General features: G+C 43.6%; 1 protein-coding gene across 1 annotated transcript in view; it reads right to left on the bottom strand.

Moving 5' to 3' along the window:
• The window catches only part of sema3ga (sema domain, immunoglobulin domain (Ig), short basic domain, secreted, (semaphorin) 3Ga), a 46928-nt gene that overhangs the window by 11861 nt on the left and 22119 nt on the right, over positions 1 to 12948 (bottom strand). The window contains exon 2 of the mRNA XM_036530696.1: positions 12359 to 12483. Coding sequence (XP_036386589.1) covers positions 12359 to 12483 — 125 coding nt within the window. The remainder of the gene's footprint in view (positions 1 to 12358; positions 12484 to 12948) is intronic.

Here is a 12948-nt window from a genome sequence, read left to right as displayed (position 1 = left end):
TGAGAGGGGACAGTTATTCCTGGTGCCTCGGCCTGAACAGGTGATAAAATTAGCTTCTTCCTCCCGAACGCAAACAGAGCGTGAATGGCATGCTGCATGCAGCTTCAAAGGGACTTGAGACAGAGAGGATGTTCCCAGTGACTTTCACCGAGGCCACCCCGCGCCCGTCTGAAGCCAGGTCTGTCCCGCCACGGCAGACGGGGCCTATTTTAAAACACTCGCAGAAGCTGTGAGGAGCTGCTCCCCCCAAACACCTTACATTAACAGAGCTAACACGGCCCCCCGGGGATTCCCACAACCATAAGGAACAATCAAAAAATCATAACCTTGGGCCATTTGGAGATCGGCGTTTAATATTTGAAGCTATTTGTGGCTCTTTCGGCTCTCGATATGCCGAGCCGCGCAGGGGAGCCAGTCCAGAGAGAGGTGCGGCGAGATGAACTTTGGTTAAACTCCTGAAAGTGGAATTTCTTTACATCTTCCACTTTGCCTCTCTCTGCAGGGAAACCTCAGCCTCTTGGTTTGAGTACCTTTAATGTTAGCTTAAAACGCTTTCACGCTATGCTGGTTAACTACAGGCCTCAGGGGTCACCACACCACTCCACACCACTCAGTAACTCCTAACTTACATTTACTTAGAAGACAAGCAACTTTCATAGCTTACAGTTTTTTTCTGTTGCCCATTTACACAACTGAATATTTAAATGAGGCACTTCATCACAATATCCTGTGGAATCTCACCACCACACCGACAGCTTTTGGGTTTTAAGTCCTGCTCCATTATGCCACACTGCTGCTTTATAACAGTTTAACAAATAAAGAGTAAGACACCTAAAAAAGTAACATTTACCACACTTATGAACTGAATCCAAGGCAATCCACCTGGAACAACACTAAGTACTTTGGGTAAGTAATCTGAGAAGGAATCAGCACTGTAAATCAGAGGGGCAAAAAGCCTAATCTTTATGATATGATGGCAGATAGCTGGCTTTGAAGTTCAGGGAATGGGGGCTGGGATTAGTGCCATTTTGAATCAACCCCCTTACAAAACTAGCCTTTACTATGAACTGGACAGTAGGAGTTTGTGTGTTTGAATATGTGCATGTGTGTGTGTATTGTGTGTGTGTGTGTGTGTGTGTGTGTGCGCGTGCATGCAGAAGTGAGTGTTTGTGTGCATGCACATGTGTGTGTGTGTGTGTGTGTGTGTGTGTGTGTGTGTGTCTGTGTGTGTGTGTGTGCGAACATGCGTTCGTAACACACAAATGTACATATGTGTGTATTTTATCTGCAGTGAGCACTGGGAACCACTGCAGAAGGAACTGAAAAAGTGCCTCGATCTTCAATTTGGACAATCATTGTGTATGAATTAATGCTGTTCACCATGTCATAATCATACGTGAAAACCCAGGTATTTTACACGGGATGCTGGAGAAAAAAAAATAGGGAATATAAGGAAGGAAGGCGGGGGAAATAAAGAGAAGAGGATGAATCAAACAGCCAGGAAAAAAAGACTTAAATAGAAAAAAAAGAATGAAATGTGCTGGCACACAGGTTGAGTAATACAGAGAAGGAGTCACTGCGATCCGAGGCCTTCTGGGAAGTGTTTTGTTTGAGCCATGGAAGTGCGTCCGCATTTGATGTTCCCACAGGTCTCCACACAGGATGTTTAGTCAACCTGGTTCCAGAATAGCCCCCCACGCAGGGGTAGAGCTGTCACAGGACGGGGCAGAAGACAGCGGGTGGGTGGGACACTGTCCCTTGTACTCCGTGCGCAAAAACAGGATAACGTGCTACTGCCAGACCTATACTGGGACAGAGTGGACAGTGAGAAAAGTTCAGAGCAAGGCTATACGAAGTATGGCTGCGCTTTCTGATTCTGCACACATCCATACACCTACAATACCAACAATCATAGCACTACTACTACTACTACTAATAATAATGATAAAATATTTGTATAGTACCTTTCCCACAAAAATGAAGCCCAAATTGCTTTATAGTGCATGCCAGAGGACTATTACATAATAAATAATATAATAATTAATTAAATCAATAAACAATATCTAACTGAAGTATTGTAAGATAAACACATACTGTATAAATGAATAAAATAATCATTTGCAATCTCTATGTATTGCCACATATAAGCAAATTCAAGCCATAAAATGATAAAATAAACACCAAAAAGCCATTTTTAAGATGGGATCCTCTCTTCCCTCCCACACCACTGTCACAGGCAGAGAAGCACTTTGCAGATCTATTTTAGGATCCATCCATCCATACTCGGGGAACCGGGACTCCAAGGTCTGGAATTCAGTTTTTGGTCAACGAGCCAATGTGACTGGTGGATAAAAAAATCTCACCACGCAGCCAACATATTTTTATCACAGCAAACAAATCTACAGGCGTTGGGATACGCATTTCGAGCCGATCAAACAAAATAAATAAAAACCGCAGGCTGATAAACTTTCTCCAAAAATTACAGCGAGCTGACAGTATTCTGGAAACGATGAATATCCTTTAATGATAATTATCAGTAACATCATCATAGAAAGCTTTCCACTAGTCGTGTTCTCGTGGCTTTTTACTGTGATGGACTTCTAGTAGATATTTTTTGTTTTTCCTCATCTTTTGTTTTTTCCCGCCTATTGATGTGTCTCCAGTTTTGTGTGACACAATGTTAAGGGTAACCGACTAGCTGGCTCTAAAATCTTTGACAGAGAAATTACTGAGCAATCTGTTGCCAAGAAACACATTTTGCACTAACGACAAAGGCATGTGCAACATCATAATCAGGCACTCAGTCCAAAGGTCAACTTTTCTGGTGCATTTGCATGGGTGAGCTCATGGGATATTGCGTTGTTATTTCTGAGTTTAAAGTACACACGATGAGTGGATCTGTTGTGTTTCATCTGGACCCTGATTTGAATACTGAACAGAAGACCATGGATTGTGAGATAGACGAAGGGAAAGTTAAAGGCGTTTTACAGGTTGGTGGGTATTTATTTCGAACCCTGCTGCACACCCTGCAAAGTGGATCTCCCCCCATGATACAATGGCAGGTGAGGCACAGAATATGAGGAGAGACTTAACGAACAATTACCACATTCATTTTGGTGGGAATGGAGACTTTTTTGTGCCATCCAAGGTATTCTAGACCAGGGATGTGCATCTCCTGTCTTTGAGGCATCAGGGCTGCCAAAGTTTTAGGCTGTAGACGCATTAACTGCAGCAATAACACCTGCAGGCCTATGATTCTCCAGGACAGATCACTGAAGTCCAAGGCCTGAATTCCATTTGGGACACTGTGTTTGCAGCCTTGAGCACGCTACTTACCCTCAGCTGCTACTCTGTTATCATGCTGCACTAGATGGGTTACACAACGTGCTAACTGGACAGAACTGCGCAAACATCTCGCCAACTGTCAAGAAATGTAAATGAATAAAAGAATGTAATGAGCCTCCTACTTTACTGAGCGGTAAGTAGGCTGGCATAGCTTGGGTTTTAGATGTGCTGAACACAGCAATGGAAAAACAAAAACTGTGGTAATTTTTATTACAATTTTTTACCTGGCACTGATCCACTCTTATTAAAAAAAGTAATTCCTGACATGCCTGGGCAACCTGTTAATTAACCATTGCCTCACTGCTGTTTGTATTACACTAAATGAAAGACTGTGGCCAGACCTTTTTTGTACAAATATGGTACCTTGTTAACCGTTGATGTTTTATGCTTACAGCCTAGGCACCATTCGTGAGATTTATACTGCAGTGTGTAATCATAACATCACAGACCTGTCTTCAGGGGCAGTAATGATTGTCCTTGTATGCACACGGGAATACATATACACCTTCAGTAGTGTTTATCCATTTTTAGTTGACCCAAGACACTATTAAACACTGTTTTATAGCTCCCTAAATTATAAAACATACTTGTTTGCAGATGTGATTTATTTACATGTGTCTCCACATTTATTAAGATGAAATGTAGGCTAGTGGCAGTATAAGAATACTCCAATAAGCAGTCCAGCCTTTGACCATCCCTTTCATTCCTGGCTACACTGTCATGGCGATAGATTCCTTGTGTGGGCTTAATACTGGGCCCCACTTAAGAGCACCATAAAGGCTACCTGTATGGTTAATTAGACACAATATATTACGTTTTAACACTCAGCAAATCTGCCTCCACTCTGCATTCCCACTTTCTCCCTGACCTTTTGCCCTTTCACCTCCAAACACCCTCGCCTTTATTGTCGATGCCGTCACTCTCCATAGGTCTGCTGCTTGCCCAATGGCTGTGCACTTAAATCCCCACACAAGCACCCCAACAAAACCCCTGCCCCTCAACAGTGGAGCGCAAAATATCTGACCACTGCTTGGGCGTCTTTACCGCAACATTACATAAAGGAGTGGAGACTGCACCAGACCGGCTGAGGCTGCCGCCGAGAGTGTTCTGGCCCTGTCACCCGCGCCCTTTCAAAGTCACACGGCCCAGCAAATTCTTCCACTGCCGCCTCGCGGAACAAAGAGAGGCCCTGTGGCAAACAAAGGACAATCAATCTTTTGCGCTGGCAGTAAAAACAAGAGGCTGAGTGAATTGTTCTTTTCCGCCCATCTATTCTTGGACATGCGGAAGGGGGGCGGGAGGGCTGGGGAGGGGGGCAGCCTGACCGTCAGCATCACCGCCACCTTCGAACGACCGCAAGCACACCGCATCAGGAAAACCCCACCGTGCCGACTCAACGGAAAAGGGTTTTGTTGTCCAGATGGGTTTCACATTGCACCAACCTGGTGATGATATGCCAGGAGACAGTGATCCCAAACAATGCCTGTTGCCTGCCCCCCAAATTTTCAGGCAAAATCCATTTTAACACCTCATGATGTCCATACACAACCAGTAACTAACAACCAGTGAGCTAACAACTCAGTAACGTGGCAGTTAAAATATTGCAAGCTACAGCTAGAGATCAGCTACACAAACCATCGCATTAACCTCATTCTGCACCACTGAGGATGTACTCCCGAGAATGGCAATGGAAAGCCACTGACCACGACCACCGCTTTCAAACACACTTGCAGGAGGATGTTTTAAATTTGACTTACAGCATCGTTTCCACCAGACAAAATCTTTCATTCTTTCAAGTATATCTAACGTACCAGCAGTCCCCTCTTTACAATGATCCGGTTTACGACATCCATTAAAAATGTCAGAGTTCTTTGTCTTACGATTCAAAATCCGGATTTATGATGAGTGGAATACTCCTCCTATGGCTGAGGAGAAGGAATGGGAGCAGGATAGCAGCCATGTAAACAAAACTCGGAAAAAGCAACAGATTTTTTTTTTCCTCTCGCCATCGGGGGTCTTTCTTATTTTAGCTTGTTTTCATTCAGCAACCCCATGAGGGGGAACCGAAGAAGATCTCTAATTTTGTCATTCTTTTGTGTGAAAGTCTCACTCACCCTGACAAAAACTGCGATTTGAGTCTTGGCATTCTCTATGTCTTGCCATTCTTGAACCTTCATGCACTGTGTGTCAGCTTATGCGTCATTGCTATTGATTATGAAAAACTATGCATGGGTAAGGTATACAGTGTTCAATGGGAAAACCTGTAACCCAGATGTCAGTTTGGTAGCACACAGATGCATCATTAATAACAGATCAAAAACAAGGACATACACTCCATTCATACCATTTATATCATATGTTAAGTATTTGTTTTTGAAATGAGACATTGTCTTCCATTTCCGAGAAATGCAACCCAGACTCAATCTAGAAACTCACCAGAACAGGCCAGCAAAATCTTGCATTGTCTATCCAGTGAAAGAGGTTTTCACAGTGGAATTGTTAAAAAAGAGAACATTCAGGAAAACTTGTGTAGTACAAGGGCCATCTTGTTGTTTCAGAACACAGTGTGCAGAGCTTAAATATTTGCAGCTTTCCACTGCATTCTCTGCTTTATTAACCAAGCATTAAAATGTCAGTCTGGGCGTAGCGGCCAAGAAGTCAGGCCACTGTGACTGTGCCACAAGGAGCTGTGATGCATCTTACGGGAGGCGGTGAACTGGAGAACACACCAAGTTTAATGACCAGAACAATCCATTCAGCATATCTAGGCTCATAATTTTTCCTGTAGTCTATAAAGTTTTTCTAACACTCTATCACGCCTGGTGTTCAACATGCTGACGGTCTATGCTACCACTATGCATGGGAAAAAAAAAATTCCAAGTGTCAGTTTTAAATTATGATCTAATTTCCACTTACGTTCTCATGTTTTGCTGACAGAAGTCAGGTGGACATAGCTTCTGTATTTCTGCATTAACTTCATTGCTTTAAAAATGTTGTGGACCTAAATCAAATTCCTCCTGAGATTAAGTCTCAAGTCTTTCTTCAAGGCATATATTTGATACCTGGAACCACTCTTGCGGGGTCAGTCTTTTTCCAAGAGATTCTTACAGTGTGATGGCCAGAATCAGACACCGTACAAAGCACTGTGGTATAAGGTATAATCCCATTATGGTATAAGCCATTATATAATATTAAAATAACCTCCTATTATGTTATACTTTATTTTTCCTAAATGTTTAAGTAAGCTTCCCATTTGCCTTTTTACTGCTTCAGCACAACGGCTAGATCCAGACAGACTGGCTAAACTATCAGATGTGTACACAGAGTTGAGTATTCAGAATCCAAACTGTTTTCTCCACTTATGCGTCATGGACCCCACAAATCACTCTCATCCTCTCAGTGTCTGAAGAATGCTTTACCACAGAGCACTTCAGAGGTCTAACTCAGTCATGTGATGTTTTCTAGAAATGCACAGGTTTGGGATGACAAGGATCATTTACGGGCATGGGAGAAAACACTTTAGGTGGTGAAGTATCCTTTTAACCACAATGAAAATATCTCATCTTGAAACTCAGTAACTCCATGTACAGTAAACTGTAAGAAGCTTAACAGGTGGCATAAAAATGTCTAGAGATAAGGCCAACAGACGCCAAGAGGAAATTATGCATTGACATATTTATGGGTTCTTGGTCGAAAGTTGTCCACATGTTTAGATTGAAAGGAACTTCAGTCAGAGCTGCAGTGAGGCCAGTGGCATTAGGAGCGAATGGATTTTGATTGGACTGGATGAAATGATGGAATGCAGCTTGGGCTGAACTGAACTGGAATTGAAAACATGGAATTGAGCCCAGCCCTGCTGCACAGGGTCTGCCAAGGGAATAACTCCACATGTGAATGAAAGCTAATGGACTTTTTCGGTTTTACTGGAGGGTTAGGGCACAAGACAAGCCATCTCGGATTAAGGTGAGACTTCTGGTAAGCTGTTTTTCAGTGGACACACTGAAAATGTAGCAACGTGTGCAAATTAGGCCAAGTTGGATTGAGTGTGGAAGGAAAACATTTACCCGGTTATACTGCCATTTGCTGCCACTCACAAAACTTCCTGTTCAGTAAATGGATGCAAGTGGGGTCTTTAATATTTTAGAGAAATACAGCTTGGTATTCAATGCATAAACAAGACATTAACTTCTACGATATTTGTCAGAAAAAAGAGCAGCGCTTTAAGTCATAACAAACTAAAACTGAATCAACCAACCACACATATTACAAAAAATTAGATAATGGAGACGTGTTTTCTCCTCCAAGAATTTTTCACAGCTGAGGCTGTAACCCCTGTCATGCCATTCCAATGCCCCCCTCCCATAGTCGGTATCCAAAACTGGATGGATCTAAACAGTATAACAGACTCACGTTACGGAAAAAGTGGTGGATGTCATTGAAAATTTTGTGCCATGTCAAATTAAGCAGGGGTCTTTTAATGACCCCACTGAAGGTTTAATGAGCGCGTGTGCTCCAGCACTCGTTAAAGAAAGCAGGGCACTTTTAAATGGCCATTGTCTTCCAATCATTTCCACATGGGCGGCTGGCTTTAGCAGTCTAAAAGGAGATTTTTGAAAACACACTGTTTCATCCAAGTTTCACCCTAACTGTTATAAATGCATTTCAGGTTACTGGGCATTATAATGCTACCAAAGGGATAAGAAGAAAAAAAAAACATTTTAAAGGCTGTTCTGTTGTCATAACATTCAACAAGTATTATGATATATGATTATACTTATCCTTGAACACAACTGTCATCTTTTCTGAAGCAAACTAACTCTAAATTTACTAAATTTACTGAGCACAAAAAGGCAATATATTTGTGGACAAGTTTATCACTCTGCTAATGAACTCTGAGGCATATAAGTTTTTTATAGCTGTGATCTCACAGCATTTGGGGTCTCATAAAGAACTAAACAACATGACTGCATAGGTTACGATTGGGCCAAACCAGAGACCCCGAGGCATGTCTCTAGTATGGGGACTGCATTACCCAGGAGGCTACTCAGAGACTTTTTTTTCAAATGGACTTGGACAGTGAAGGCTTTGCTTTGCAAAACAGAGTCATGGCAAGGGAAAGAATTATGACACATTCTGGCTCCCTGCCCCAGTCCTGGAGTGCCATTCTGGCCTTTATTCCAGGCCTTCAATCCTGTCCAGTTCCTGGCTATGGAATCAGAGGCTCACTCAAAAATAATCATTTGCACATTTATGGGCATGTATTTAAGAAGTATTTACAAGATCTTCACCAGTTCTGCGCTTCAGGTTATCATTCAAACTTAAGGCTTTCTGACTATCCTATTGTAACTGAGAACACATGTGCAACTTTACCAAACCAGTGCCAGCACCAACCTGGTTGGTGTCCCTTGGATGCCGGGGGACGAGGGGTAGCCTGCACTGAAAATCTCCCACTCTCCATGGATGCTAATCTCAGCAGGGGATTAACACTGACACATTAGCAATGGCGCTCTCACCTCTTCTTCTAACTCCACCAATAAGGCTGAACTCAGTTCAGGCAGAAATCAGTTCAGGCAGGACTCAGTAATTCCTGCTGAACTGATAACCTCTGCCTGTGGTATATGCAGAGCTGAGACGCAGATGATCTTGAGTCGTTCTCTTCCGCACATTTGGCAGTGCAAGAAAATTTGGATCAGAGACTTAACATTTCCCTCCATGAAGATGATCCTCTTATGTTAGCCCTCCCATACTTAATATTCAATCCATTTGCATGAACTCTTATTCATGGAAGTCTAGAAAATGATGTTCTGAGATATGAGTAAAAACGAATGGTGAATTTATTCCATGAGATATCAGACCCATTTTTGCTCTCAGAAATCAGACACTTTTACCATTTCACACAAACTTGTTCATTCACACAGGCATCCTGTAGAAAATATTATTTTCACAAATTACAAAAAGAAATCACATTAGCAGTAACTGTCATGCATTTGTCTTCAATAACAACTACCCCATCTCTTTTCCAGCTAATAGGGACATACAACCTCTAAATATGAAATCCATGCACAACATAAAAAAGAACACAAAACATTTATCGGTGAATGTAAAATACCCCTAAATGTTAAAAAATATCACAATTACATATACAATTTCTAGTATCATAAAAATACATATCATTTAAATATTCATGCAATGTGACAAACAAGAGTGAGAAATCTAGAAATTACTCACCAAAAGTGGCAAAATAAATATGGGATTAAGTCACATATTAGTATTAGAGATATTCGTACTTGTTCAGTATGTAAACACAGCACACCATATAAATATTCAGTATTGTGATAGGCTGTGTGTTATGGCTCAGGAACGACAGAACATGGAGAACTGCACTAATGAAATTATGGTCTTTGAACAGGTGCTTAATTAGCTAAAGTGATTAAGAGAATACAAACATTCAAAGGATAACATCCTTTAATCCTCCCTTCCCATGATCCCCCCCTCATGAGTATGCAGAATAAAAACATCATTACCTCAAGGGCTCTAGGCAACATTACCTAACCTCACCTTCAACACTGATCACCTTTCACTGAATGTGCCACAGGAACTGCCAGTATCTACGCACTAGGCATGTGAACGGCGAAGTTACCCATTTCCAAATGATTTAAATGACCTTTATGATGGTGACTGTGTCGTTTCGATCCCGTGGCAGGAGGGGGCCAGAGAACAAGCTGGACTGCAGCCAGCGTAAGAGCATGGGAACTGTGAGATATCCAGGGAATGACTGGGGGAAGGAGTGAGAGCGTGCAGAGCAGAGGAGAGAAGAGAGAGCCCGGGACGAGCAGGGAGCTGATGCACATGTTAAAATGACTACCTTCACTTATTTCAAAAGATGACGTCAGTGTGGTTAATGTTGGCCAGCAGTGTGATATAGCAGTAAGGATCATGCCTCATAACTGAAAGCGATGCTGTAGTACCCATCAGCAATGAACTTAACCCAGGACAACATGTAAAAATTGTAACCAGTGCCACTCTAGACAACAGCACCTGCTAAGCAACCGTAATGTGATGCAATATTAGGACAGCAAAGCAACCCGAGTGGGCTTCTGCTGTCACTGCAAGCGAACCTCAGACGCGCATCACCTTGCGCTTGGGAGATGGCGCGAGCAGGCAGTGCGCAGGTGCGAGGTTAGCGGCGAGCGGCGAGCGCTAAGCCCACGCGTACGGGTGAAACCGGAGAAGAAGGGCAGCGCTGCAGGTGAGCTCAGGGCAGCGGCCCCCATGGGGGCCAGATGACAAGGGCGCCACTCCGCGCATAGCAGACGCTTCTGTCTCGCGGCACTGGAGCAGGTTGCTGGACGGGCGCCCTCTTATCCTCGCGGTGGGCTTCCCTGTGCTTTATCCCGGCCAAGCGCGGCTGCCGCCGCGGCTATTTATACCCTGGTTATGCGGACGCCCTCGCCCGTTTCTCAGAAGAGGAATCAGTTTCGATGTCACCTACGCGTACGGCGACACGTGACCGCCCGCCACCCCCCCGTCACCCCCCTGTGCGCACTCCCCTCTCTCTCTTTTTTCGAAATCCCTTCTCGTCCCTTCACTTCTCATCCTCTGCCAGCTTCGAACGCTCATGATTTTTTCACCCCTTCCCTCCATCTGATCCCCCCTCCTGGCTCCCTGTCTTTGTCCTGCATCACACTGGCTTTCTAAGATTACATGTGAATCCCTGTGGTACCCCTGAGCCCCTGCAACGCGCCGGCTTTCTAAGATTACACGACAGCCTCTGTAGTAGTCCCCCCCCCCCCCCCCCCCCACTCCCACACAGTAGATCATTGGGCTGGAGTGACAAGGGGTCAGGATATTTTGCTGTTATTTACGGCTGCTGCAAAGCTCCGCGTCTCTGCGTACAATAAATTGACAGCACTGTGCCACATTAATATATCATTCATGTCAGCTCTGTCCTATTACAGCATATTACTCATTTTGATGTCAGCCCTGATTGGGTCCTTTAATAAAGCCCAAAATGCCTTGCTTTTCTGGACACCGTTAAAATTTAAAAAGGCAAACGGACGTTGATCCTCGCATGGACACCGCGCTCCATCCCTTGATCCACCTCTTGGGCTTCCGTGCAGATGTGGCTAAATTCCTTGTGGCTTCTTCCACGCATAAACACACACAAACACAGGTACAAAAAAAATTCAAAACAAAAACATGAGAACGGAGCCCCAACTCAGGCCAACTCACGTGAGACACAACAGAGGTGCGCTAGAGGAAACAGCGTGTCACCCTGTAATTACGAGGTCACAGAGAGAACCGCGACATGCTTCCCTTGGCTTGTGGGAACCTTGCGCCGCGGGCGTCCGACTGTCAGAGCAGAGAGGTGCATGGAGTCCCCCCGCGCAGATTTACAACCTTAATTCCTGTTTACAGGGTTCTCCCCTCCCCGGCGCGCAATTCAAACATGAGCCATGCGCTCGGATGAATCACCTTTCAATACGCAGGGCTGGCTTTAATTAGAGGTGCAGAGAGGTGCGTCTGCGCTACAGTGTAATCATTGTAATCATTCAGCATTAGTCATGATCAAAGTCTTCACCCGAGCGGTTGAGAGATGTGATATACAATTTACTGATGATGGGGGGAAGAAAGAGAGGGAAAAGCCCCTCCGTTCAGACACATTCTTTCCCCCACAAACACAATGCAGTTTTGTTCAAACACTTAGAGGGCTTCTTCTGCACCGTGTGAGGAACTGAGTCGGACAGAGTCTTGAAAATAAGCACTTGAAGAACCAGAGCACTTTTTAAAGAGCAAAACAAACTTTTGCATGTTATTTATATGTGATTGTATGTGTGTGTGTTTCTTTGTATGCTATGTATGAACACACAAAAATTGATTTATGCAGTGGGCCTAACAAAAGTACACAGGAGAAAACAGCATATGGGTAAATTTCAAAGAAGACTCCAAAGTTGAAGGGATAACCCGCCCCCCCCCACCCCCCACCCCCCAAATTTGTTTGCTGGAGGCTCACCTTTGAAAGACAGATGCACTCTGGGAGCAGCGCGGTAGTTGCCATAGATACCACAGATGCATGAACCCAAGAGAAAGACAAGGAGCCTCGGAGCTGCTGCCATGGCGAACGGCTGTATAGGTAACCTATGGAAACGGTCAAAGAAAGAAAGGTTAAAAGGCATACGTCAGATAAATTGTAAGCCATAAATATTGTAATAAAGGAGCAACCAGTAAATAAGGCTAAAATTTAGTCTCAATAAGACCAAGAATTAGAATAATTAGCCTTCTGGAAAAAAGTTCAATGTCTTCAGCTACAGTGAGGACACTGTATTGATGAGGACAGTCTATTTAGCCAATAAAAATGTAACATTTACAGTGAAACTTCCACTGTTTCAAGTTTGATCTTGAAGGACACCAGGGTAGGTCCCAGGATAGGTCCACTATCCTGGAAAGCCATCCCAATCAAAAATAACAGGGCTGTGTGAAGAAATAGATTCTACGATTCTACAGTTTAAAAGTAAGTTATTTTTTAACACATTTCCACCTGTACCTTCTTGTTCTGTTTACATAATTTAGCTTGAAATAGCTTCTGTGGTTCACCTTATTAAT

The sequence above is a fragment of the Megalops cyprinoides genome, chromosome 6 (genome assembly GCF_013368585.1).
Source record: "Megalops cyprinoides isolate fMegCyp1 chromosome 6, fMegCyp1.pri, whole genome shotgun sequence".
In the NCBI taxonomy this organism is placed as follows: domain Eukaryota; kingdom Metazoa; phylum Chordata; class Actinopteri; order Elopiformes; family Megalopidae; genus Megalops; species Megalops cyprinoides.
This window is presented reverse-complemented; position numbering and strand designations above follow the sequence as displayed.